This window comes from Anomaloglossus baeobatrachus, chromosome 4 (genome assembly GCF_048569485.1).
Source record: "Anomaloglossus baeobatrachus isolate aAnoBae1 chromosome 4, aAnoBae1.hap1, whole genome shotgun sequence".
NCBI lineage: Eukaryota > Metazoa > Chordata > Amphibia > Anura > Aromobatidae > Anomaloglossus > Anomaloglossus baeobatrachus.
In genome coordinates, this window is record NC_134356.1 from 668,895,190 (window position 1) to 668,918,663 (window position 23,474).

Genomic DNA, 23,474 nt, shown 5'->3' on the forward strand with positions numbered 1-23,474 from the left:
CGGCTACCCGCAAGTTTAAAGTTGACTGTTTTATGGACTGTCACCCCTGTTGAACGTCCTCAAGTTCAGGAGGAGGCCATCTGCACCGCAGGTGTGAGGTGGCAGAACAGTTTAAAGTTTTAGTAAACGTACCTCCCGATGTGGGAAGATGTATAGTTGTAATGTGTGCACTTTCTTTTTCCTATTACAATAAAAGTCGGTGCCCAGACAGCCCGAGGACGGGCTGTGTTTTACAAAGGGGGTGTGTGACACCCTGGCAAAACCAGGGTGTCACAGACCTGCAGAAATCCAGCAAAGAGCAGGTCATTCTCCTCCTTGGTAACCTGATCCCACACCAGTGCAGCAGGACAGACACCCCCCCCCCTCCCAATGTGAGAGCTAAACTGAGCAGGAGGGGAGGGGCTGGAGCAGAGTGTGTGGGGAGAGGGAGAGGAGAGGAGCCTGGAGTTGTAGCTCCCGGGCTGCTACAGAAGCGTGCTCCAAAAGGGCCGGGACAGGCTGTTAGTGAGGAAGGGACTTGAGGTGACCGGGGCATGGTAGTGGCCCGCCGGTATCGAAAGAGATCCCGGATCACTGCAGGGGAGTGGACTCCCCATTCCCGGCTGAGAAGGAAAGAAAGAGAAAGAGTGAAGAAAGAGGCACCTGGCTGCAGGGAAATAACAGGGGCTGCTGCACCGTGTTTGGGACTTAAATACCCTCCGTACCGAAGGCTGCGGACACCGTCAATTTCTGGTTAATTCCTGACTCTGTGTGAATTTTCTTGCAAAGCGAACTGTGAGTAACAACATCCCCCGGTCCAATCGGGCGCACAGCGCTCAGACGGTCTCCATCTCCTCCCTGCACCACCTCACCGGGGTCCCGGGACACCAACACCCTACCCGTGGAGGGAAATCACCACCTTGCTGCCCATAACCATCCCCGGGATCCATTAACCGGCAGCGGCGGTGCTCCGTTACCTCACCGCACACCACGGGTGGCGTCACGGACAATCTCCCTTATCTAATCCCCTTCTTACTGTGGAGCCTGGGATCACAGACCGGGTCACGCCACCGTGATACCCAGAGAAGTGACCCCGTGGCCCGGATCGGAGTACCCCTTATCCCTGGGCGACACAAATACTTAGAACCACACTACAGGGGTGAAATTAACTCTATTCCTCCAGGCAGTGTTCAGCTTCCAGTCATAGTGATAGTGCCGGTGCGGCGCTCACTGACTGACACCCAGCTCTGTATTAGAATATGTAATGCCAGCATTCCTGTAGCAGGGGCGCCGACATAATTACCCTCGCTGCCAGACTACGTATTCCCTCACACTGCAATGACCATCCACGTGTGCTCCTGCTGCCTTCTCCTCCCGGGCCTTTGGACGCTGCCCAGGTCTCCCGGGAGTGCACTTTGGGTGCCCTATTCTTAAAGGGCCAGTGTGACATATTCCGGAAGTGCCTCTCAGCTTATGGCACTAGGTACTTCAGGCATCTTCCTACTAGGTTAGGTGCTTGCACAACGCCTGCTAGATAGTTGTCAGGTCCCATGCTTCTGTCCCGTTACCTACACCTGAGTCCACCTTCCCATACCTATCTGTCCCTACCGGGCTCACCATGCCTATCCGTACCAGCTTTCCTGTTTGCCTCAGCCATCCTGCCTGCACCTGTGTTCATACCCTAGTCTGTCTCCTGTCTTGGGGGTCAGCTGCCACAGTCCCGGTCACTGTCCTGGGAGTGCCCTGGTTTCTGCCTTGTGGCAAGCATTTAGTTAAGCCTCTCCCACTAAAGTGTAAACTCGGGTCCCCCCTGTGGTACAGTGGGTCCACTCCTACTTCTGCTCACCACCTCAACAAGGGTGAGCGTTACAGAACTTGCTGTTAGTCAGTGTGGGGAGCATGGTTATGTAGCACGCCTGAAGCCATCAGGGTGCTACAAGGTTCTGCATCCCCACAAGGATGCAGGGCCTACCCCCTAGGGCCCCGGGAGACCAGTGCCAGTAACAACAAAAACAGAGGTAATCCCAGTTTTTTTCCAACAATCCCCAATACAATGGTACATAGCTAAGGTTGGGACCAATGGATGGTGCCTAGAGGTGGAGCCAATCCAGTCCACTAGTTGACCAGGTGGGAGGGGGGCAGACTATGGAGAGCAGTGAGTGTGAGAGGAGTAAGAAGGTGGACGTCAGGAGACGTTCTGACATGGGTTAACGGTGACCTGGTACCCACGAGAGTGGTTGCCGGTGGAGTACTCCTGGAACAACGCACCGACAGGGTACAGGACCCTAGGACAGGAAAGAGCTCCAAACCGACCTGTTAGCACAGCGAGGGGACCATCAAGGACCTCACTGACCCTAAAAATCCAAAGACTCAGTAGCAAAGGGAGAACCAGGGAAAGGACCAGAGACTCCAACCCCACATGGTTCACGCTACCGTCAGGCGGACAGAAGTGGACAAACCACCGGACGGGGACCCCCAGTTGCTATACGCCATGGTGACCCATTTACCAGAGACAGGTGCAGGGAAGAAGGTACCAGAGTAACAAACTGGTACTGGGACGAAGGGGACCTGGAGGTGAAACCAGCCGGCCTTGGGTAATCAGCTATCACCAACCACCAGTGAGTAAAAAACCAGTTGCACTACACCTCTGTGTGGGCTACCTTCTTCCGACGCCCATCACATCACTCATCCTCTGGGGCCCGGCCCTGCTCGTGGAGGGCCAACCATCCAGACTGCAATTAACATCAGCCCCAGTAGTGACATTCTGCAGCGGCTCCATACCTATAGCCGCAACACTGCAAGTGGCATCACGTATGAACACTAACCTAATCCCCTGTAAATACACCTCCATCGCAAAAAGGGCCCAGGGCACGGAACCGGGCAACGGCCACCACTGTGATATTCCCAAGACATACACTGGCTGGAACAGAGTATCCCACATCCCACATTTACAGCCGCCGCTCAGTATATACTGAGAGGTGACGGAATCCGCATCGGTGCCACCTCGATGACTGGAAACTGAACACTGCCGGGAGGAATAAAATTAATTTCATCCCAGCAGCGAGGCTCTACGTGCTGTGTCAGGCAGGTTGAAAACGCTATTAAAGAAGCAGATTAACTCCATATCTGCAGGTTAAGTTCTAGTTTTAAACAAGTGATATGATTTGATATCCATGGAAGACTCTCTTTGGACCTCTGCATAGATCGATAATTTGGCTCTTGGACCACTTCCGATTAATCGTTCTTGGGCCTTGCATTTACATTTGGTCTTTTTTTTAAAAAAACTTTATGTATAGATAGATTGGTCTTCTTTAGGCAATTTAGGGTATGAGATGAATTTTCCATATAACCTAATTTTATTAGGTGGTCTTCTCGGAGAAACCCTGGGGAATTCCATAGATGGTGCCAACCTGAAGCACCTAATCATTGTGCCATCTGGTTGTGGAGAGCAGAACATGATGAGCATGACCCCCACTGTGATTGCCACCCAATACCTGGACATCACCAACCAGTGGGAAAAAATTGGAGTGGAACGCCGGGAAGAAGCGATAAGGAACATTAACCAAGGTGAGTAAGAAACATACAGAAACTGTTAGAAAACATGGTGAATAATGAGTTATGATGATGTTTTCCTACACTTATGTGTATTTCAGGATACATACAGCAGCTGGTCTACCGGAAACCTGACAACTCCTATTCTGCATTTACCAACCGACCTGCGAGCACCTGGTGAGACAATCATGGCAACATGTTACTGATCTTCTCCAGATCTGATTATTTTCAAATTAAGATTGAGAATAGCCTGGATTGAGGACTACTAAGAAACCTTTTCTGACACCATCTAAGGGCCCAGTTCACATTTGTTTGAAGACCTGAGGGATCTGTAGCAGAATAGTTGCTATAGACCTAGAAGTGTCCAGTTGCTATGGACATGGAAGTGTCAAGTTCCTACGGCCTTAGTAGTGTCCAGTTGCTATGTCTCTAGAAATGTGCATTTGCAATGTCCTTAGAAGTTTCCAGTTGCTGTGAACATAGATGTCTCCAGTTGTTGTGGCCATAGACGTGTTTAGGTACTATGGACATAGAAATGTCTAGTTGCTAGGATGTAGAAGTGTCTAGTTGCCATGGACATGGAAGTGTCAAGTTGCTACAGCCTTAGTAGTGTCCATGTGCTATGACTCTAGAAATGTCCATTTGCAATGTCCTTAGATGTCTCCAGTTGTTGTGGCTATAGACGTGTTTAGGTACTATGGACATAGAAAAGTCTAGTTGCTAGGATGTAGAAGTGTCTAGTTGCCATGGACGTAGAAGTGTCTAGTTGTTATGGATGCAGAAGTTTCTCGTTGCTATGGACATAGAAGTGGCTAGTTGCTGTGGATATAGAAATGTGTAGTTGTTATGGACGTAGAAGTTTCTTGTTGTTATGGAAATAGAAGTGTCTAATTGTTATGGACGTAGACGTTTCTAGCTGCTATGGGCATAGAAGTTTCTAGTGGCTATGGACGTAGAAGTGTCTAGTTGCTATGGACAATATTAAAACCACAAACCAGCAATAAAGTGTACATGCTTAATCTCTCATAATTTCTGATATTCCATATATGATATAATTCTATTAAACACTAGGACTATATCAAAGTAGGGCATAAATCGTATCATACAATATGAAAAAGAAGAGAGAACAAACGATCGAAGCCCAATAAATTTTATACAAAAATAATTTTTTATTTTGCAAGTGATGATATAAGTGTTACAGTGGGCACAATTTATGCATCATATATATCATAAAATATACATTTAATTCACACAGCGGAACTATAAAGTTGTGACCGCAAAATGTATCCCCTTATAGTATATATCCACCAGTCATACATATAGTGTCCATATTAATCAATTAGGAATTATGGTACTCAAAAATATCCAGCATATAAACAGTATATATACCATTAATTTGTATACAAATAATTTGAACAGATAAACAGCCGGGATCACTATATATCAGATTTTACCCGATATTGATGTCAAAAAATTAATTAATGAAAGCCTCTATATTATATGCTGGATATTAAGATTTTAGTCAGTGATACTGTACCAAATCTCAAAGGAGGTGGATGATCTCATAAATTATAGCATGTCTATATGCTAGGATTCACCTAAAAAGAGGTTTTATCAAGCAGGCAGCGGGGATCACTCTCTCATAATTCAATAATATAAACCATGCCTGATCAAAAAAGGGGGGGCCTTGGTAACATATGTTATATATTAGATCAGATATCTAGATCCTGCAAGCCTCCAATCCACATACCATACTGGGTGTACGGCTTCCAAAACAGGCACATATATTATGGTGATACTATTTGTCTCCACTAGTAGTTAATATACAACCGGACTAGCATGCACTCTTATAGTTTATAGTAAATTGCCCTGGTCAAAATACACCAAGATATAGAGTATATGTTTTATATATCACTGTATGCAATATGCCGCACAGCAGTACTACCAAGTAAACGGCAGGGATTACCATACCGTTGGTTTAACTAGTGGAAAGAAACAGACCCATATCGTCCATATAAACTGTCCGTGTTATAAGAACACCAAGCAGCCACACCACATGCAGGCTGAAGTTCCCTCAGGCTATCGTTGTTACAGCAGGTCACAACCACATTCAATAATAAATAGTGAAACATATAGATTATAATTACCGCTTGTGTAGAAGACTCCCGACACGTGTTTCGGCTCTCTACCTTCGTCAGGGGTAGGTAGAGAGCCGAAACACGTGTCGGGAGTCTTCTACACAAGCGGTAATTATAATCTATATGTTTCACTATTTATTATTGAATGTGGTTGTGACCTGCTGTAACAACGATAGCCTGAGGGAACTTCAGCCTGCATGTGGTGTGGCTGCTTGGTGTTCTTATAACACGGACAGTTTATATGGACGATATGAGTCTGTTTCTTTCCACTAGTTAAACCAACGGTATGGTAATCCCTGCCGTTTACTTGGTAGTACTGCTGTGCGGCATATTGCATACAGTGATATATAAAACATATACTCTATATCTTGGTGTATTTTGACCAGGGCAATTTACTATAAACTATAAGAGTGCATGCTAGTCCGGTTGTATATTAACTACTAGTGGAGACAAATAGTATCACCATAATATATGTGCCTGTTTTGGAAGCCGTACACCCAGTATGGTATGTGGATTGGAGGCTTGCAGGATCTAGATATCTGATCTAATATATAACATATGTTACCAAGGCCCCCCCTTTTTTGATCAGGCATGGTTTATATTATTGAATTATGAGAGAGTGATCCCCGCTGCCTGCTTGATAAAACCTCTTTTTAGGTGAATCCTAGCATATAGACATGCTATAATTTATGAGATCATCCACCTCCTTTGAGATTTGGTACAGTATCACTGACTAAAATCTTAATATCCAGCATATAATATAGAGGCTTTCATTAATTAATTTTTTGACATCAATATCGGGTAAAATCTGATATATAGTGATCCCGGCTGTTTATCTGTTCAAATTATTTGTATACAAATTAATGGTATATATACTGTTTATATGCTGGATATTTTTGAGTACCATAATTCCTAATTGATTAATATGGACACTATATGTATGACTGGTGGATATATACTATAAGGGGATACATTTTGCGGTCACAACTTTATAGTTCCGCTGTGTGAATTAAATGTATATTCTATGATATATATGATGCATAAATTGTGCCCACTGTAACACTTATATCATCACTTGCAAAATAAAAAATTATTTTTGTATAAAATTTATTGGGCTTCGATCGTTTGTTCTCTCTTCTTTTTCTTAGTTGCTATGGACGTAGAAGTGTCTAGTTGCTATGGACGTAGAAGTGTCTAGTTGCTATGGACGTAGAAGTGTCTAGTTGCTATGGACGTAGAAGTGTCTAGTTGCTATGGACGTAGAAGTGTCTAGTTGCTATGGACGTAGAAGTGTCTAGTTGCTATGGACGTAGAAGTGTCTAGTTGCTATGGACGTAGAAGTGTCTAGCTGCTATGGACATATAGACGTGTCTTGTTATTAGGACATGAAAGTGTCTTCTTCCTATCAACGTATAAGTCTCTGGTTGCTAGGATGTAGAAGTGTCCATTTGCTATAGCCATAGAAGTGTCCAGTTGCTGTGAACGTAAAAGTTTCTAGTTGTTATAGGCGTAGACGTTACTAGTTGCTAGGATGTAGAAGTGTCCGGTTGCTATGGACGTAGTAGGGTCTAGTTACTATGGACGTAGAAATGTCTAGCTGCTATGGATGTAGGTGTCGTTGCTATGGATGTAGAAGTGTCCAGTTGCTATGGACGTAGTAGGGTCTAGTTACTATGGACGTAGAAATGTCTAGCTGCTATGGATGTAGGTGTCGTTGCTATGGATGTAGAAGTATCCCTCCAGCAACTCGTCTGCCCATGACAGTTCTAGTCGGACACCATACTGGCCCAGGGCAAACACAGGAATTTTTCAAAAGTATATCCAAGTATGTTGCTACCTACAAGAGAAACGCTAAAATTCTGCTCTCTCCCCGTCACCTCTGGATGGTGTCATATTTCTGCAGGTCTAACCATCTATATTTTTACATAAGATGGTTTAATAACAATATTATTCCTGTGTTATCCTTTGGGATAATGGAGATGTCAGCCATACGTGAGGACGGCAACCACCAGCCACTTTTTCCAACCCTCTTGCTGTTCATAGGAACAGCCTAAGGATCATATGTGGTCCATAAGTCGTAGAATGGCCAGGTCTGGTGTAGAGATGAATTGTCAGCCTACTGCATCTCAGTTGTACACTCCAAAGGAAGTTTCCATGTATTAGGAAGACTTCTGAACTTGGTCTTGCTGGCAGTGGAGTATCTCATGATGTTCCTCATCTCATCTTGTAATTATTAATTTGATTTTTCAAAAAAAATGAAGTTAACTGGAGAGCCCCTTTAATGTTACTCCAATCAGCCATTTATCTTCTGCTTCCGTCCATCTTTCTTTTTCTTCCCTCCAGGCTGACCGCATACGTGGTGAAGGTCTTCTCAATGGCTTACAAGCTGATCCACATAGATAAAGACATACTATGCGGTTCTGTCAACTGGCTCCTGACGGAGAAGCAGCTGCCAAATGGTGTATTTAAGGAGGAAGCCCCCGTCATACATGGAGAGATGGTGGTAGGTTGGTGGTTAGCCCAGGAGTCTTACCCCCTTCCACAGTAAATGAGCACAACCAATGTGTTCGCCATTATTACACTCTATGGGATCGACACCCAGCCACCTCCAAACACCTAGACAGGACCTCTTTGTTCCAAACTGAATCTTAAAAAATAAAGTTGTCCTCTTTCTATAGGGCGGAACTGGAAACACTGAACCCGATGCCAGTCTGACCGCATTTGTCCTGATTGCCCTGGTGGAGGCAAAGAGCTTATGTAAAGACAAAGTCCCAGTAAGTGCCTGTTCCTATGGGAAGAGATTCGTATTCTTGTAATTCCCCCATGACAATACTTCTTGGTTCAACCTTGTCATAGAGACTTTAAGGGTATGTGCGCACGTTGCTTTTTACCTGCTTTTTTGCTGCTTTTTCTTCTGCGCTGTTTAATGCCAAAATGGATGTGTTCTTCTATTCAAGCAAAGTCTATGGGAATTTGGGTTTCTTGTTCACACTATGTTGTTCAAAATGCTGCCTTTTTGTGGCAGAACTTTGGTCAAAAACTCAGCTTTTCAAAGAAGCAACATGTCAATTGTTTTTGCCATTTGGGTTTTGCACTGCAAAGCTGAGTTTTTGACCAAAGCTCTGCCACAAAAAGGCAGCATTTTGAACAACATAGTGTGAACAAGAAACCCAAATTCCCATAGACTTTGCTTGAATAGAAGAACACATCCATTTTGGCATTAAACAGCGCAGAAGAAAAAGCAGCAAAAAAGCAGGTAAAAAGCAGGTAAAAAGCAACGTGCGCACATACCCTTAGACACAGAGTGTTACTCCTGTTTTGATGTTGGCAAGTAGTTTTGATGTTAGATGTTTATATCTGCCCAGAACATCCCCAAACTGAGCATGGCTGCCCTCTTTTGGTTGCGATTTTCATTAACCTTTTTAGGCCATGTGCGCACCAGAAAGTGCATTTTTCTTGGGAAAAAACTGTACCCTATGAAAGAATCCCACACTCACGGTAAAAACCACGGTAAAACCGCACCCACGTTTGTGCCACGATTTGCTGCTGATTTAACCGGCAAAAACCGAAGGTACCTGCGGAAAAGAAGTGACATGCTCATTAATGCCGCAGCGGAAAATCCACAGGTAAATCTGCGGGTATGAAAAAACGCAGTGTGCGCACAGCATTTTTTCAAACCCATAGGATTTGCTGGGGAATGACTGCAGCAATGTTAGGCCCCCTTCACACGTCCGTGATACACGTGCGTGTTTGGTCCGTTTCCGTATATACCGGAGACACGGACAAACATGCACCAATGTTATTTAATGTTTGAGGACACATGTGCGTTTTTCATTAAGGTCCGTGGGTCCGTGTGCGTGCTACGTTTGTGTCTCCGTTTTGCACAGAAGCATGTCCGTTTTCAGCACGCAACACGCAGCACGGACCCAATGAAAGTCAATGGGTCTGTGCGCACGTCCGAGTGACACGGACGCATCTCTGTTTGTTCCCTGTATGTTTTGTGCTTATTTCATGTGATGTCGGTCTTTTTTCTTTTTCTGTTTCGTTCTCTCCCTCAGTCCGTCGGTCGGTCGGTCTCTCTCTATGTCTGTCGGTCGGTCTCTCTGTCTTATCTAAATAAGAAAGCCGCGGAGACACCATCACGTGTTTCTCAACGCTGCCAGGAAACTAGCCAGGTCTTTCACCGGGAAGGAACAACCACGGGAAGGGCAGTCTCCAGTCAAGGAGACCACCTATACGAAACATGGTATCCATCCACAGACAGCCGTTTCGGGGTATTTGCCCCTCATACATAAGATGCGACAGTTCTGGGACTCTACCCGGCTCTTCCCAATTTGCCCTGGTGCATTGGCAAATCGGGGTAATAAGGAGGTAATGGCAGCCCATAGCTGCCAATAAGTCCTAGATTAATCATGTCAGGCGTCTCCCGGAGAAACCTTCCATGATTAATCTGTAAGTTACAGTAAATAAATACACACACACACACCTGAAGAAATCCTTTATTTGCAATAAAAAAACACTAACACATACCCTCATTCACCACTTTATTCAGCCCGAAAAAGCCCTCCATGTCCGGCGTACTCCACGGAGTTCCAGCGTCGCACCCAGCTCTGCTACATGGAGGTGACCGGAGCTGCAGAAGACACCGCCGCTCCTGTCACCTCCACGCAGCAAATGAGGTGAGTAGCGCGATCAGCTGAGCTGTCACTGAGGTTGCCCGCGGCCACCGCTGGATCCACGTAACACACCTGCATGTTTTTTAACGGACGTGTGAAGGGGGCCTTAGACACATTTTCTGCAGCAATTCCGCGGCAAATCCGCAGCAAAATCCGCGGTATATCCGCAGCATGCGCACAGGGCCTAAGAACCAGAGAAGCCCCAATTTTACCAAGATTCAATCAGGTAAATTAACGGCTTTTTTTCAGAAATTTACAAAATGTATACAAATATTCCATGGATGTCTGATAGATGTGGAGTCCACCTCTGGAATCATCATCTATCTGCAAAACAGGAGTCCACTGACTTATATCCCACCTGAGCATGCCACCTCTGTGAATGGAGAAGTGGCTAAACATGCACGCTTGTTAGACGGTCTTCAGACCACCCAGAGAAGAAAATAGACAGAGATGTGCATTCGCGGTGCCCTTTCTGCACAAGTGATCACCTTCTTGTATGCGCGATTTCCTCTCTGCATGTGCTATTTCCTCTCTGCACCTGCTGTCCCCTCACTGCATGCACCATTGCCTCTATGCATGCGCCATTGCCTCTCTGCAGGCGCAATTCCCTCTCTGCACACTAGATTCCCTCTATGAGGGCGCAATTCCCTCTCTGCACACTAGATTCCCTCTATGAGGGCACAATTCCCTCTCTGCACACTAGATTCCCTCTATGAGGGCGCAATTCCCTCTCTGCACACTAGATTCCCTCTATGAGGGCGCAATTCCCTCTCTGCACACTAGATTCCCTCTATGAGGGCGCAATTCCCTCTCTGCACACTAGATTCCCTCTCTGCACACTAGATTCCCTCTCTGCACTCGCAATTCCCTCTCTGCACTCGCAATTCCCTCTCTGCACTCGCAATTCCCTCTCTGCACGTGTGATTCCCTCTCTGCACACGCAATTCCCTCTCTGCACGCGCGATTCCCTCTCTGCACTCGCAATTCCCTGTCTGAACTCGCATACCCTCTCTGCACTCGCAATACCCTCTCTGCACTCGCAATTCCCTCTCTGCACTCGCAATTCCCTCTCTGCACTCGCAATTCCCTCTCTGCACTCGCAATTCCCTCTCTGCACTCGCAATTCCCTCTCTGCACTCGCAATACCCTCTTTGCACATGCGATTCCCTCTCTGCATGCGCGATTCCCTTTCTGCACTCGCAATTCCCTGTCTGCACTCGCATACTCTCACTGCACTCGCAATACCCTCTCTGCACTCGCAATACCCCCTCTGCACTCGCAATTCCCTCTCTGCACTCGCAATACCCTCTCTGCACTCGCAATTCCCTCTGTGTGGCGCCCTGGACTAGCTAGGTCATCACAGGTACTGCAACAACACACCCCACACCCCGAGATAGGCACATCAGTCAGATACAAATCCTTGTTGCCTCCCTCCAGGGGCTGATGTCCACACCAGGTGGGGTGGAGCCAGGCGGTTGGCCCCACCCACTGAGGAGTTCACAGTCCTGGAGGCGGGAAAAGGAAGTCAGTTCAGTTCAGATCAGTTAGGGAAGTGGTAGTAGAGGAGCAGACTGACCGTGTCCGGGTACGTGGCCCGGGCACAGAGAGCAAGGTTGGCAGACGGTGGTGGCCGTCTGCAGGAGAGGCCGATCGACGTGGAACCGTAGGACCGGGGACAGGCGGTGGCCCGCCGGTACCGAACCGGGGAGCGAAGAGAAGCCAGCACAAACCGGCAGGGCCTACGGACCCCAACCAGGCTTGGAGTCGCCGTTAAACCGGTCAAATCCGTTAGCGACTGGAACCTCCGGGGTTTCCTAGCAACAAAGACCCGACTGAAGGCAACCGTCCAAACCGAGAAAGGGAAATACAGCTACCGCCACAGTTAGAATTCCCAGGGCCAGCGCCTGCGGGCAAAAGGGGCTCCTCCAGCCCATATCCAAGCTGGGGAGTGGGTTACCGGTGGGAAGCCATCGGGACCAAAGATACACAACAGGTGCAGGGAAAGGCAGCCACCACCAACCTACCGGGGGTAACCACAGCAGCCGGCTGGGGGACCCGTCCATCCAGCTGTTTGTTTTACCGGAGACTCTGTATCCATTCTTGGCTGAGTGAGTACCACTGTGCCATCTGGCACCGCGCTGCCCCCGCGACCCTGCACCTCACCAACCCTGCCAACCCCGTCCCACCTCACCGGGCCCCGGGACCACCAACCCCCCTACCCACGGAGAGGAGAGAAACATCTCGGCTGCTCCCTGTCATCGCTCCCGGGATCCCCGTCCAGAGCAGCGGTGGTGTCCCAACCTCACCACACACCGTGGGTGGTGTCACGGACCAACTCCCCAAACCCCAAACTACCCCCTTTCACTCACGGGCGAGGAGCGCCGCTCGAGTCCCCGGATCCGGCCCACCGCTCGAGCCACCGTGCAGCCATCGCAGCAGTGCCGGACCCGAGCGTGGTGAGCGCAGCGCCCTCCCCGCCCGCGACATCTGCACTCACAATTCCCTCTCTGCACTCGCAATACTCTCTCTGCACTCGTAATACCCTCTTTGCACATGCGATTCCCTCTCTGCATGCGCGATTCCCTCTCTGCAACAGTGATCCCCTCTCTGCGTGTGCGATCCCCTCTCTGCACGTGTTATCCCCTCTCTGCATATGCGATGCCCTCCCTGCACGCGCGATGCCCTCCCGGCACGCGCGATGCCCTCCCGGCACGCGCGATGCCCTCCCGGCACGCGCGATGCCCTCCCTGCACGCGCGATGCCCTCCCTGCACACACAACTACCACTCCTCATACACAGCCAACTTTCAATTTGTATAAGCCAGTAGATATATATAATTGTAGTTCTCCTTTCACATGATTAGTTTATGTAATTTGTAAAATCTCTTATTATGTAATATTATAGCATTTTTGCCTATTCTGGGTATTTATTTAAAGGTGTGTCTACTGTGAGTTAGACCAGCTTTTCACCTTCTCACTTTCTCCAGAAATGTCAGCAGTTGGAGCTGAGCCTTTATTGTATCTTCTGAACCATAAAATAATTTTTCAGAATTTGGAAACAGGTCTGAGTAAGAGCGTTGCTTATTTGGAGGGTCGGATGAAGACCTTGAAGAAACCATATACTATCTGCATCACGTCTTATGCTCTGGCCCTGGTGGACAAACTCCCCAATACCTTTGAACTGATGAGAAGCTCAACGGGTTAGTATTGTCTGGACTCCACTCCATATGTTATAATATTCATTCTAGACGTCTCCTTCCTATCCAGAAGAAGACATCTCCAAGAGATCACCCCTTTGACAAGACCACCCATGATCTAGGCCATGTTCATTAGTTGTGAATGGCTAAACCACTTGTCAGGAAAATCATTCCTCCTTTCAAAAGGGCCATATTTCACTGCAATTCGGGATGGTCATTTCAGATATGGTATACCAGATCTTTTTTTTGTGACGACCACCCTTCTTGAAGACCATTTTAGGGTAATTTTGGGTGGCAATTTATAAAAAAATTCATTATATATTTTTGTCCTTTCAAAAAATGTCAATAAAGTGTCTTGTGGGCACGTTCCATGGGGCCTTCTCGAAAAAGGAGCAGCCAATGTTAGAAATGGCACATGATAGGCTGTGGGGCGTACATTGGTGTCCAGGTGCTTTTAGTTTGATGTAGTGCTTTAATCTAAGGAGGGGATCATGGTGACTTTTATCATGGTGCCTCCAAGTTACCATCACCCATCACATATATAACCCTAATATGAGGTTTATTGTGGTCATGCCTTGTTTAGTTTTCAACAAGGAAGACCAAATAATAACTTCACCTTAGCTTTTTAGGTTAAAATCTTTTTGAGTAGAAGGTTGTAACCTCTTGGTTATCACACAAACACTTTCATGCCTTTCCTTTGTTCCTAAAGGTGAAGTTGAGTTCCTTCCATAGCAGACCACATTTTTAATACTAAGGGGGTGAAAGCTCAAATTGAGGCTTCTGTCGGCCCTGGACACCACCTAGCCACCCATAAGAAGGGGGTGTCAGCATCTTTGCCTGATCTTTCGAATTAGCTAGTGAATCCTTAGGTGCATACATGACCATCTCTTCTTCCCTGGATACAACTGTTAAAAAGCAACAGTTTTAGTGAGAAACAGAAGTCGAAAAAGTTTGAAGTATATATATTAAGTAGGGTCGAAACTCTAAAATGTTGGGTAGTATGGTTTGAAAGAGTTGGACTCGGTAGAGGCTCAGTAGGTGTTGGTGGAGGCACTTGCCTCTTGTGTTCAACGTATTGTCCAACCCTAGTGGCAACACATTGGGATTCAGCTTCGATTAGCAACTACTTGAAATGATGTCAGTATTTTCCTACATTTTGAACTATTACAATTCCCAAATGATGCTGGTCACCTTACATGGTGCTGTCACATTGATGATTTAGCGGGTTGAGGAAGGTATCTCTCCAGAAAATGCACCACTAAGACGATCTGACCTCACTATATCTTCTCCCATGCTTAGATGGCTCCCACTGGGATGATTATTCCTCCAATCTCTACATGATTGAGGCGACCTCTTATGCCTTGCTTGCACTTCTCAAGCTCACTCAGTACTCTGCAGCAGAGCCTGTGGCCCGGTGGCTGACCGAACAAAGATTCTATGGAGGAGGTTATGGTTCAACACAGGTAGGCCGCTTCCAGATGATTGTTAACTTTGAGAACCGGTATATGGATGTCATCTGTCTTCATCATCTTTCTTGTTTTGTCATTGTCCCAGGCCACCATCATGGTATTCCAGGCTATGTCAGAGTACCAGATTCATGTGCCGGAGATGAATGAAGTTGACATGGACGTGACACTGTCTCTTCCCGGGAGAGATGCAGGTTTTACCTGGAAGATTAATACAGATAATGCTGTGCTCCAACGTAGTGAGAAGGTGAGAGTAGTCCTTAACCTTCAGTCCCAGAGATGGTCATAAAGTGTATAGTTGTAGCAGACAACAGATATAATCCTTGCCTCAACTGTGCCCAGGCCACCCCTGTGCCCCCACATTTCTGGAGCCATGCCAGAACATATGGGTGTGATTGTCACTGTAATGTTCATCGCTGGTGATGATAAGGCAGCAAGCAGAAGTGGACCCACTGGACCACAAATGGAACCCGGACTTATAGTGAGAGGGACTTGACTAAGTGCCCACCATGAGGCAGATGCCAGGTGCCACTGCCAGGACAGTGACTGGTACTGTGGCAGAGTTTAATGACTGGATGGACAGAGTCACTAATAGAACAGGTACAACCAGGATGGCCAAGGCAGATAGTACGGCCATTATGAGCAGGCAGAGTTTAAAGTGAGAACAGGTATGACCACGGCCAGGATGTACAGTCAGAGTCTAATGACCGGATGGACAGAGTTACCAATACAGCAGGTACAGCCGGGACGGTTGAGGCAGACAGTACTGCCAGGATGGGCAGGCAGAGTCTCTAATCAGAACAGGTTCAACCTGGACGACAGTAGCAGGTAACACAACAGGAACAGGTGGATACCTAGGGTTTGGCGGGGGCACTGTGACAAGGATAGGAAAGCATACTGAAATGGGGACACACAATGGACCTGACAACTGGCTAGCTAGTGAGATGAACCACTAACTAAAAATGTTGTTCAGGCCCCTCCCCTACTGGAAGAGTGCCTTAAGTACCCACTGCCTCTCAGCAGTAGGCTGAGAGAAACTTTCAGAAATTGATGGGCTGGCTCTTTAAGAGAAGGGCAGCTGTACGTGCATATGCCATAGGGGGACTCCTGGGAGACCTGTACGGAGGTGGAAACAGAGGACACACACATGGGGGACCATGAGGAACGAAGGCAGTGTGGCACGGGCCAGCCGCGGCGTTGAGTGAGACAGTGTCTCTGCTCGAAGGAGGACGGACGGTGCAGGGATGTCGACACTACAGTCAGCGTGATATTTAACAGAACCTATAGACTATAATACCGACCGGCTTCAGATTAGATGTTGTTGAAGCTGTTCTGTGTTTCAAAAGTCAGCTTATCACCAGTGAGGTCTTCTGAATTAGGCCTCTTCAGGCCTAATCAAGATCGAGCGCTCGGAGAAAAGACCTGCATTCATGTGAGCATGATCAGTTTTCTGTTTATTTAGCCAAGGTACAGATTATTTATACCATTTACAGATCAATGTGATATTGCAAAAAAGGCTTCTAGCTGGAAATTTACAAGTTGATCATATGACCTTTAAGTTTGAGAAAAACAAAAATGTAGAGTCATGCATATGAGATAAGAAGAACATTTAGCAGACAATAATAATCCTTGAGCTTGTTTCTTATTCCGAAGGCTCCATAATGGCTATGAACTACCACCAGATATACTAATGGAACAATAAAATATTTAAAATCAAGAAATATAGAAACTATTAACCCTTCTATATCAATGTCGCTTTTTGACCCCATTGTGAGTGGCCATTGTGCTTTTTCTGGGCCCGGATATTAAACATGTCTTTATCTCACACTCAGACCAAAATGAATGACAAGATTAAAGTCACGGCCAAAGGAAAGGGAACGGGCACCCTAACGGTGAGTAACAATATGGCGGATTAACTGTCGTCTTCTCGTCATATAATGAATGCTGTATAAGAATTTATTACACAGAAATTCAAAGACCTTTTTATAGAAAGTTACAATAATGATTGGGGTGATGATACTATCCAAGGAATGAACCATTTTGTTGTGTTCCTCTATATAAACTGAAAAGAATATCTGCAAAATACTTTTATATTGTGCCTTGTTCTTGAGCAAAATATTCACCTTCTTCTTGACGTCTTCCATTTTTGTGCCTTTGTCTCAGAACTTCATATCTAATATATGAAGCTGAATGTGTGTATGTATGTGTGTGTGTATGTCCGGGATTGGCATCTGCACCGTCGCAGCTACAGCCACAAAATTTTGCACACTCACACTTCTGGACCCCGAGAGCATCATAGGCTATGTTTTGAGGGGAAATTTTAACCCCGCGCTTTACAGTTATTCCTCAAAACACCTGCCTCCATTAAAGCGAATGGAGCTGGGAGCCACAGCGCAGCCAGAACTTCAGAAGAATGCGCAGCCATGCCCTTAAATGGAATGTTGGCGTGTCACAATGCAGCCAGGGAAGAGACAGACAGGGAAAGAGGCAGACACAGGCAGAGTAAGAAACAGAGATAGACAGGGTAAGAGACAGACACAAAGAGACAGACACAGACAAAGAGACAGACTAACAGGGAAAGAGAGAGTCAGGGAAAGAGAGAGACAGGTTAAGAGACAGACACAGATAGGTAAAGAGACAGACGCAGACAAAGAGACAGAGACAGACACAGGGAAACAGACAGGGAAAGAGACAAACAGGGTAAGAGACAGACAAAGACAGGTAAAGAGACAGATACAGGGAAAGAGACAGAGGGAAAGAGACAGACAGGGAAAGAGAGGGAAAGAGACAGACAGGGAAAGTGATAGATAGACAGACTGGGAAAGAGATTGAGACAGACGGAGAAAGAGACAGAAACAGTCAGAGACAGACAGGGAAAGAGACAGAGAGACAAAGAGAGACAGAGACAGAGAGATATATACAGAGGGGGAGACAGACAGAGAATGGGAGAGAAACAGAGAGACAGTTACTATCCCGGGCGTTAATACATTCTATTTATACATTCTATCTCGGGAATGTTAATACATTCTATTTTGTTAACAACAGTTTTTTTAACCGGGCGAAGCCGGGTAGTACAGCTAGTACAACATAAAGGAGGTTTCTCAAGCAAGAACCTCTGACTATGCTCCATATTAAGGCAAATGGACGTCATCAAGGAGGTTCCAGCTTGGGATAACACTTTATGTGCCAAAATGAGAGCTGCTCTGTAAGAGTGGATTCTACATTGGCAGCTCCAGATTGTCCATGAGTTATACTACAGTATATTCCCTAGAAAATGTATATTTTGGAGTAGTTAACCTGAGTGGTATTAGCTGATTGCAAAGGGTTACAGAAGTCGTAATGCTTTAAAGACTTGTTCTTAAATTGCTTTAATTACTTTGGAACATGAAAGTAAGCAAGTTTGCAATTGACTTGCTTTTTCTATCTGCTGTTATACTCCTGCAGTGAGAATTTTTATCTTTTATAGTGTACAGATGGTTTCCATGGAGCCCAGCCTGAGTGCACAGAAGCTACATTTCAGGAGTGGGGTGTAATGCTTGGCACTACAGAGTAGTGATACAGTCACTAGGTGGCGTTGGATGGGAAGCTAGACACTATGTGGCATAGTATGAAGTTAGTGGCTAGATGGAGCTGGAAGCACTAGTGTACTGAGAGAGCAGAGGGAAAGTCAGACAAGCCAGGATAAGTAACCAACGGGACATGATAGAACACAGGGAGCGGGCAGAAATGTGGTCCGGATACAGGCCGAGGGTCAGGATACCAGGAGAGTACGTAAGAGATGCAAGGAGCAGGCAGGTCGTCGTCAGGAGGAGGTCTGAGGTCAGAAGCCAGAAGGTAACGACAAGGTCAAGAGGGCGGGCAGAGCAGAGTCAATACAGTCCAGGGTCGAGTGGTCAATATCAGATAACAAGACAAAACAGGAGCCAAGCACTTATTACAGAACAGGAAATATGACTGGTGTCGTTCCGGCCGAACATGCTCCCTAATAAAGCAGAGCAATAACCCGGAATGCAGAGCATGTGACCAAGCCCCTCAAAGCACCAGCATAGGACCCGGTGCGAGGAAGCAACCTGTCTACAGGAGACCAAGACAAAACAACCAATTCAAAGAAAAAGCCAACAATCATATATAGAAAAATGAACATTTCTTTATTAACAAAATTCTTAAAAACAAATAAAAGGTTTAGGAAATGGTGATAGAAAAAGAAGAACGCTGACACACAATAATGAATACCAATGGTAGATTGTAAATTCAATAAAAGTGCAAAAGTGCAATATACATAAAAGGCCACCAGATGGCAAAGTGGGAAAAGATATGGGTAAGCGCAAGCCAAGATCAAATCACCATGAATAAAGTACTATATAAGAAGCACATATAATAGACCAAGATAATAGAAGGGCACAAATAATGCTATCCTAGATGGTCAATAAAAAAGTGCATAAAAAGGTAAAGCATGGTGATGAGTGTCAGTGAGCACTTACCCATAAATACCACCAGATAAGTCACTGAAGGTAATATCCATTGTTGCGTGATGCATAGATCAAAATTTCAGAGTATCGCAAACAGATTTAAATAGAGATGGATATACCTGTGGCCATCAGCAGAGCAATGTGTGGACAGCCAACCGACCCTACACGTGTTTCGGAAATACCTTCGTCAGGGTGCGTGACCTTTTTATGCACTTTTTTATTGACCATCTAGGATAGCATTATTTGTGCCCTTCTATTATCTTGGTCTATTATATGTGCTTCTGTGGCGCCCTGGACCAGCCAGGGGCCACAGAGAACAACACCAACACACCCCACACTCCCGGCAGGCACACCGAAGTCAGACACAAAACCCTTGTTGCCTTCCTCCAGGGGCTGATGTCCACACCAGGGGGTGGAGCCAGGCGGTTGGTCTCCACCCACCGAGGAGTTCACAGTCCTGGAGTAGGGAAAACAGTCAGATAGAGTTTGGAAGTGAAAGTGGAAGGAAGTAAAGTGGTAGCAGAGCAGTCTGAAGTTAGTCCGGGGTGTGTGGCCCGGACGGAGCAGCAAGGTTGGCAGACGGTGGTGACCGTCTGCAGGAGTGGCCTATTGGAGTTTACCGTAAGGACCGTGGCCCGGCGGTACCGGACCGGTACACAAGGTGAAGCCAGCACCATTGGCAGGGGCTTACGGACCCCGGCAATGCTAGGAGTCGCCGTGAATTTGCCGAATTCGTTAGCGAAGGGGACCTCCTGGGTTCCCCAGCAAACAAGTCCCGACAGAAGGCAACAGTCCAACCGTGTGAGGGAGACACCGCCACCGCCAAGGCAACCGTTTCCCAGGGCCAGCGCCTGCGGGCAAAAGGGGCTCCTCCGGCCCATCTCCAAGCCGGGGAGCGGGTTACCGGTGGGAACCCATTGGAACCGTCTAAAGTGCATAGGTGCAGGGAAAGGCAGTCACCACCAACCTTCAGGGAGAAACAACACTGCAGCCGTCTGTGGGACCCGTCCATCCAGCCGTGTGTTTTACCGACAACTGTGTCCTCATCATTGGCAGAGTGAGTACCACCGTGCCATACGGCACAGCGCTGCCCCTGCAACCCTGCACCTCACCAGGCGCCGCAACCCGCCTGCCATCATCCCTACCTACCCCATCACCGGGCCCCGGGACAACCAACCCCCTACCCACGGAGTGGAGAACTAACATCAAAGCTGCTCCCTGTCACCGCTCCCGGGATCCCCGTCCAGAGCAGTGGTGGTGTCACCAATATCACCACAACCGTGGGTGGCGTCACGGACAATATCTAAAATCCCCACAATCAAACTCCCCCTTTTCACTCAAGGGCGAGGAACGCCGCTCGAGTCCCCGGGATCCGGCCCACCGCTCGAGCCACCACCGAGTAGCAGCAGTAGCAGCCGGACCCGAGCAGTGGGAGAGCGCAGCGTCCCCTCCTCCGCCCGCGACACTTCTTATATAGTACTTTATTCATGGTGATTTGATCTTGGCTTGCGCTTATCCATATCTTTCCCCACTTTGCCATCTGGTGGCCTTTTATGTAAATTGCACTTTTGCACTTTTATTGAATTTACAATCTACCATTGGTATTCATTATTGTGTGTCAGCCTTCTTCTTTTTCTATCACCATTTCCTAAACCTTTTATTTGTTTTTAAGAATTTTGTTAATAAAGAAATGTTCATTTTTCTATATATGATTGTTGGCTATTTCTTTGAATTGGTTGTTATATATATATATATATATATATATATATATATATATATATATATAATAGCCTTCCTATTAATCTTGTGGAGTTTATGTATATATTCATTGGTGATAGTTTTGTTTACACACCATTGTGCTCCCATTGGCATTAACCTGTGTAGGAGACCAAGACAGTTGCTTCAAGACAAAATGCTCTGTGCGGAGAAACAGGCGAACACCGTCTCCGCAGGAAAGCATAACAGAACGTCACCGCACAAAAGATGCACCGCAAATCAGAACCATAACAAGAGGTTAACTCTTAACATCCTAGTCAGCTCTCTGCAGCCCATTGATTTCTTTATAGTAGTTAGCTGTTTGCCTCCCTCTCATCTATTATTATTATATCTATTATCTATTATAAATCACTAGCTTGCAGCTTCCACAGCAGGTTTACTAATCTCTGCTCTTGCTGTCCAGGGCCTGTGTGCTTACTCAAATACACTGTTATCTCTAGGTTTAAGTACAGGAATAACAGTGTTGGCTCAGAAAAAATACACTGAAGGCTGAATGTGCTACAGCAGAACTTGTGCTGAGCTTTATAGCTCTGCTAATACTACAGTTCTACTATTCACCACAGCTGTCACTCAGTGAGGAGATCCCGCCCTGGCAGATACCAGGAAGTGAGGAGACTGTGCGGAGATTATATTGCTCCAATCTGCTCAAGAGGCAACTTCCAAATATCTCGTTAGAGGCTTTCGAGCAAGATCTGACTAATGTGTTGCCACGAGTCAGGGTTCTTTGTCATGACTGTAGCTTGAATCTGATGGGGTAAGTCAGGTGGCAGTTGTCTGTTCTGTTGTGCCTCATTCCGGGACTCTTTATGCCGCTTTATCATGGTGTAGAGACCTCCGGGACACCGCCAGTAATAGTTCCTCCTTTGCAGTGCACGCAACTGGTTCTTGTGAGTTAGCCCTGATCTGTCCCGCTACCCAGCTTACCTCTCCCTGACCTCCATTCCCTTGTACTGTTTGTCTGCCCTGTCTCCCAGATCCCGGTCCCATTCTGTGTCTCGGTCCCCTCCCCCTCTTTTGTACTTACTTGCTCTCCCGGCCTCTGACCTCAGGTAATGTTTCCTGACCACGGCTCTGCTTCCCCTTTTTGCCTTCTGACGTGACCTTTTGGCTCCTGACCCTTGTGCTTCCACCTGTTTTCAGCTTGCTCATTCCCTTGTTCAGACATGACTTCCTGGTTAAGACTAAAGGGGGCTTTACACGCTACGATATTCCTAGCAATTGCTAGCGATATCGAGCATGAAAGCACCCGCCCCCGTCGTGCATGCGATATCGTGTGATCGCTGCCGCAGCGAACATTATCGCTACGGCAGCGTCACACGCACTTACCTGGTCGGCGACGTCGCTGTGACTGCTGAACAATCCCTCCCTCAAGGGGGAGGGACGTTCGGCGTCACTGCGACGTCACTAAGCGGTCGGCCAATCAAAGTGGAGGGGCAGAGATGAGCGGGACGTAACATCCCGCCCACCTCCTTCCTTCTGCATTGCGGCCGGCGGCAGGTAAGGAGACGTTCCTCGCTCCTGCGGTGTCACACACAGTGATGTGTGCTGCCGCATGAGCGACGAACAACATCGATAATAAACCATTAACGATTTTTGGTTTTAGGATGACCTCTCCATGGTGAACGATTTTCACCACTTTTGAGGTCGGTTAAGGTCGCTGGTAAGTGTCACACGCTGCGATATCGTTAATGACGCCGGATGTGTGTCACTAACGACGTGACCCCGACGATAAAACATTAACGATATCGGTAGCGTGTAAAGCCCCCTTTAGGCTTGCTGACTACCCTTTAACTGGTGTGTGTGCCCTCTTGTGGGCTTTAGTCTAACTGCTCTTTGGAGTTCTATCTCCATTTTGCTTCAGCGCCCCCTGTTGGAAGCCTGACACTTTTATTCTCACATGCCAGAATACCTACACTGAAATTTACATGAAATCTGATGACCATCCACATCTCATGTATGTGTCACGGTGTGACTTTGGGTATAGCAGGGAACCAGGGCTTCACGACTGTCCCTCAAGTTAGGGGTGGCCCTGGCTATCTCTGATCTCAGAGATACCCCTGAAGGTGGAGATGTCTGAAACACCTTCCTATCCCTGCTCCTGACCAGCCTTGATATTATACCCCCTCCCCCACTCCAGGGGAGGTCAGGAACAGGAGTAAATTAAAACAGAGATAGACAGGCAGGGGAAACCAAAACTCTATCTCACAGCACATGTCACGCTC

The 23,474-nt window shown here is 46.9% G+C and overlaps 1 protein-coding gene across 1 annotated transcript in view; it reads left to right on the forward strand.

The window, feature by feature from the left end:
* LOC142304356 (complement C3-like) overlaps positions 1-23,474 on the forward strand; it is a 122,260-nt gene that overhangs the window by 78,831 nt on the left and 19,955 nt on the right. Inside the window, exons 24-31 of the mRNA XM_075346660.1 lie at positions 3,343-3,546; positions 3,633-3,708; positions 8,013-8,172; positions 8,348-8,443; positions 13,394-13,544; positions 14,841-15,004; positions 15,096-15,254; positions 16,840-16,899. Coding sequence (XP_075202775.1) covers positions 3,343-3,546; positions 3,633-3,708; positions 8,013-8,172; positions 8,348-8,443; positions 13,394-13,544; positions 14,841-15,004; positions 15,096-15,254; positions 16,840-16,899 — 1,070 coding nt within the window. The remainder of the gene's footprint in view (positions 1-3,342; positions 3,547-3,632; positions 3,709-8,012; positions 8,173-8,347; positions 8,444-13,393; positions 13,545-14,840; positions 15,005-15,095; positions 15,255-16,839; positions 16,900-23,474) is intronic.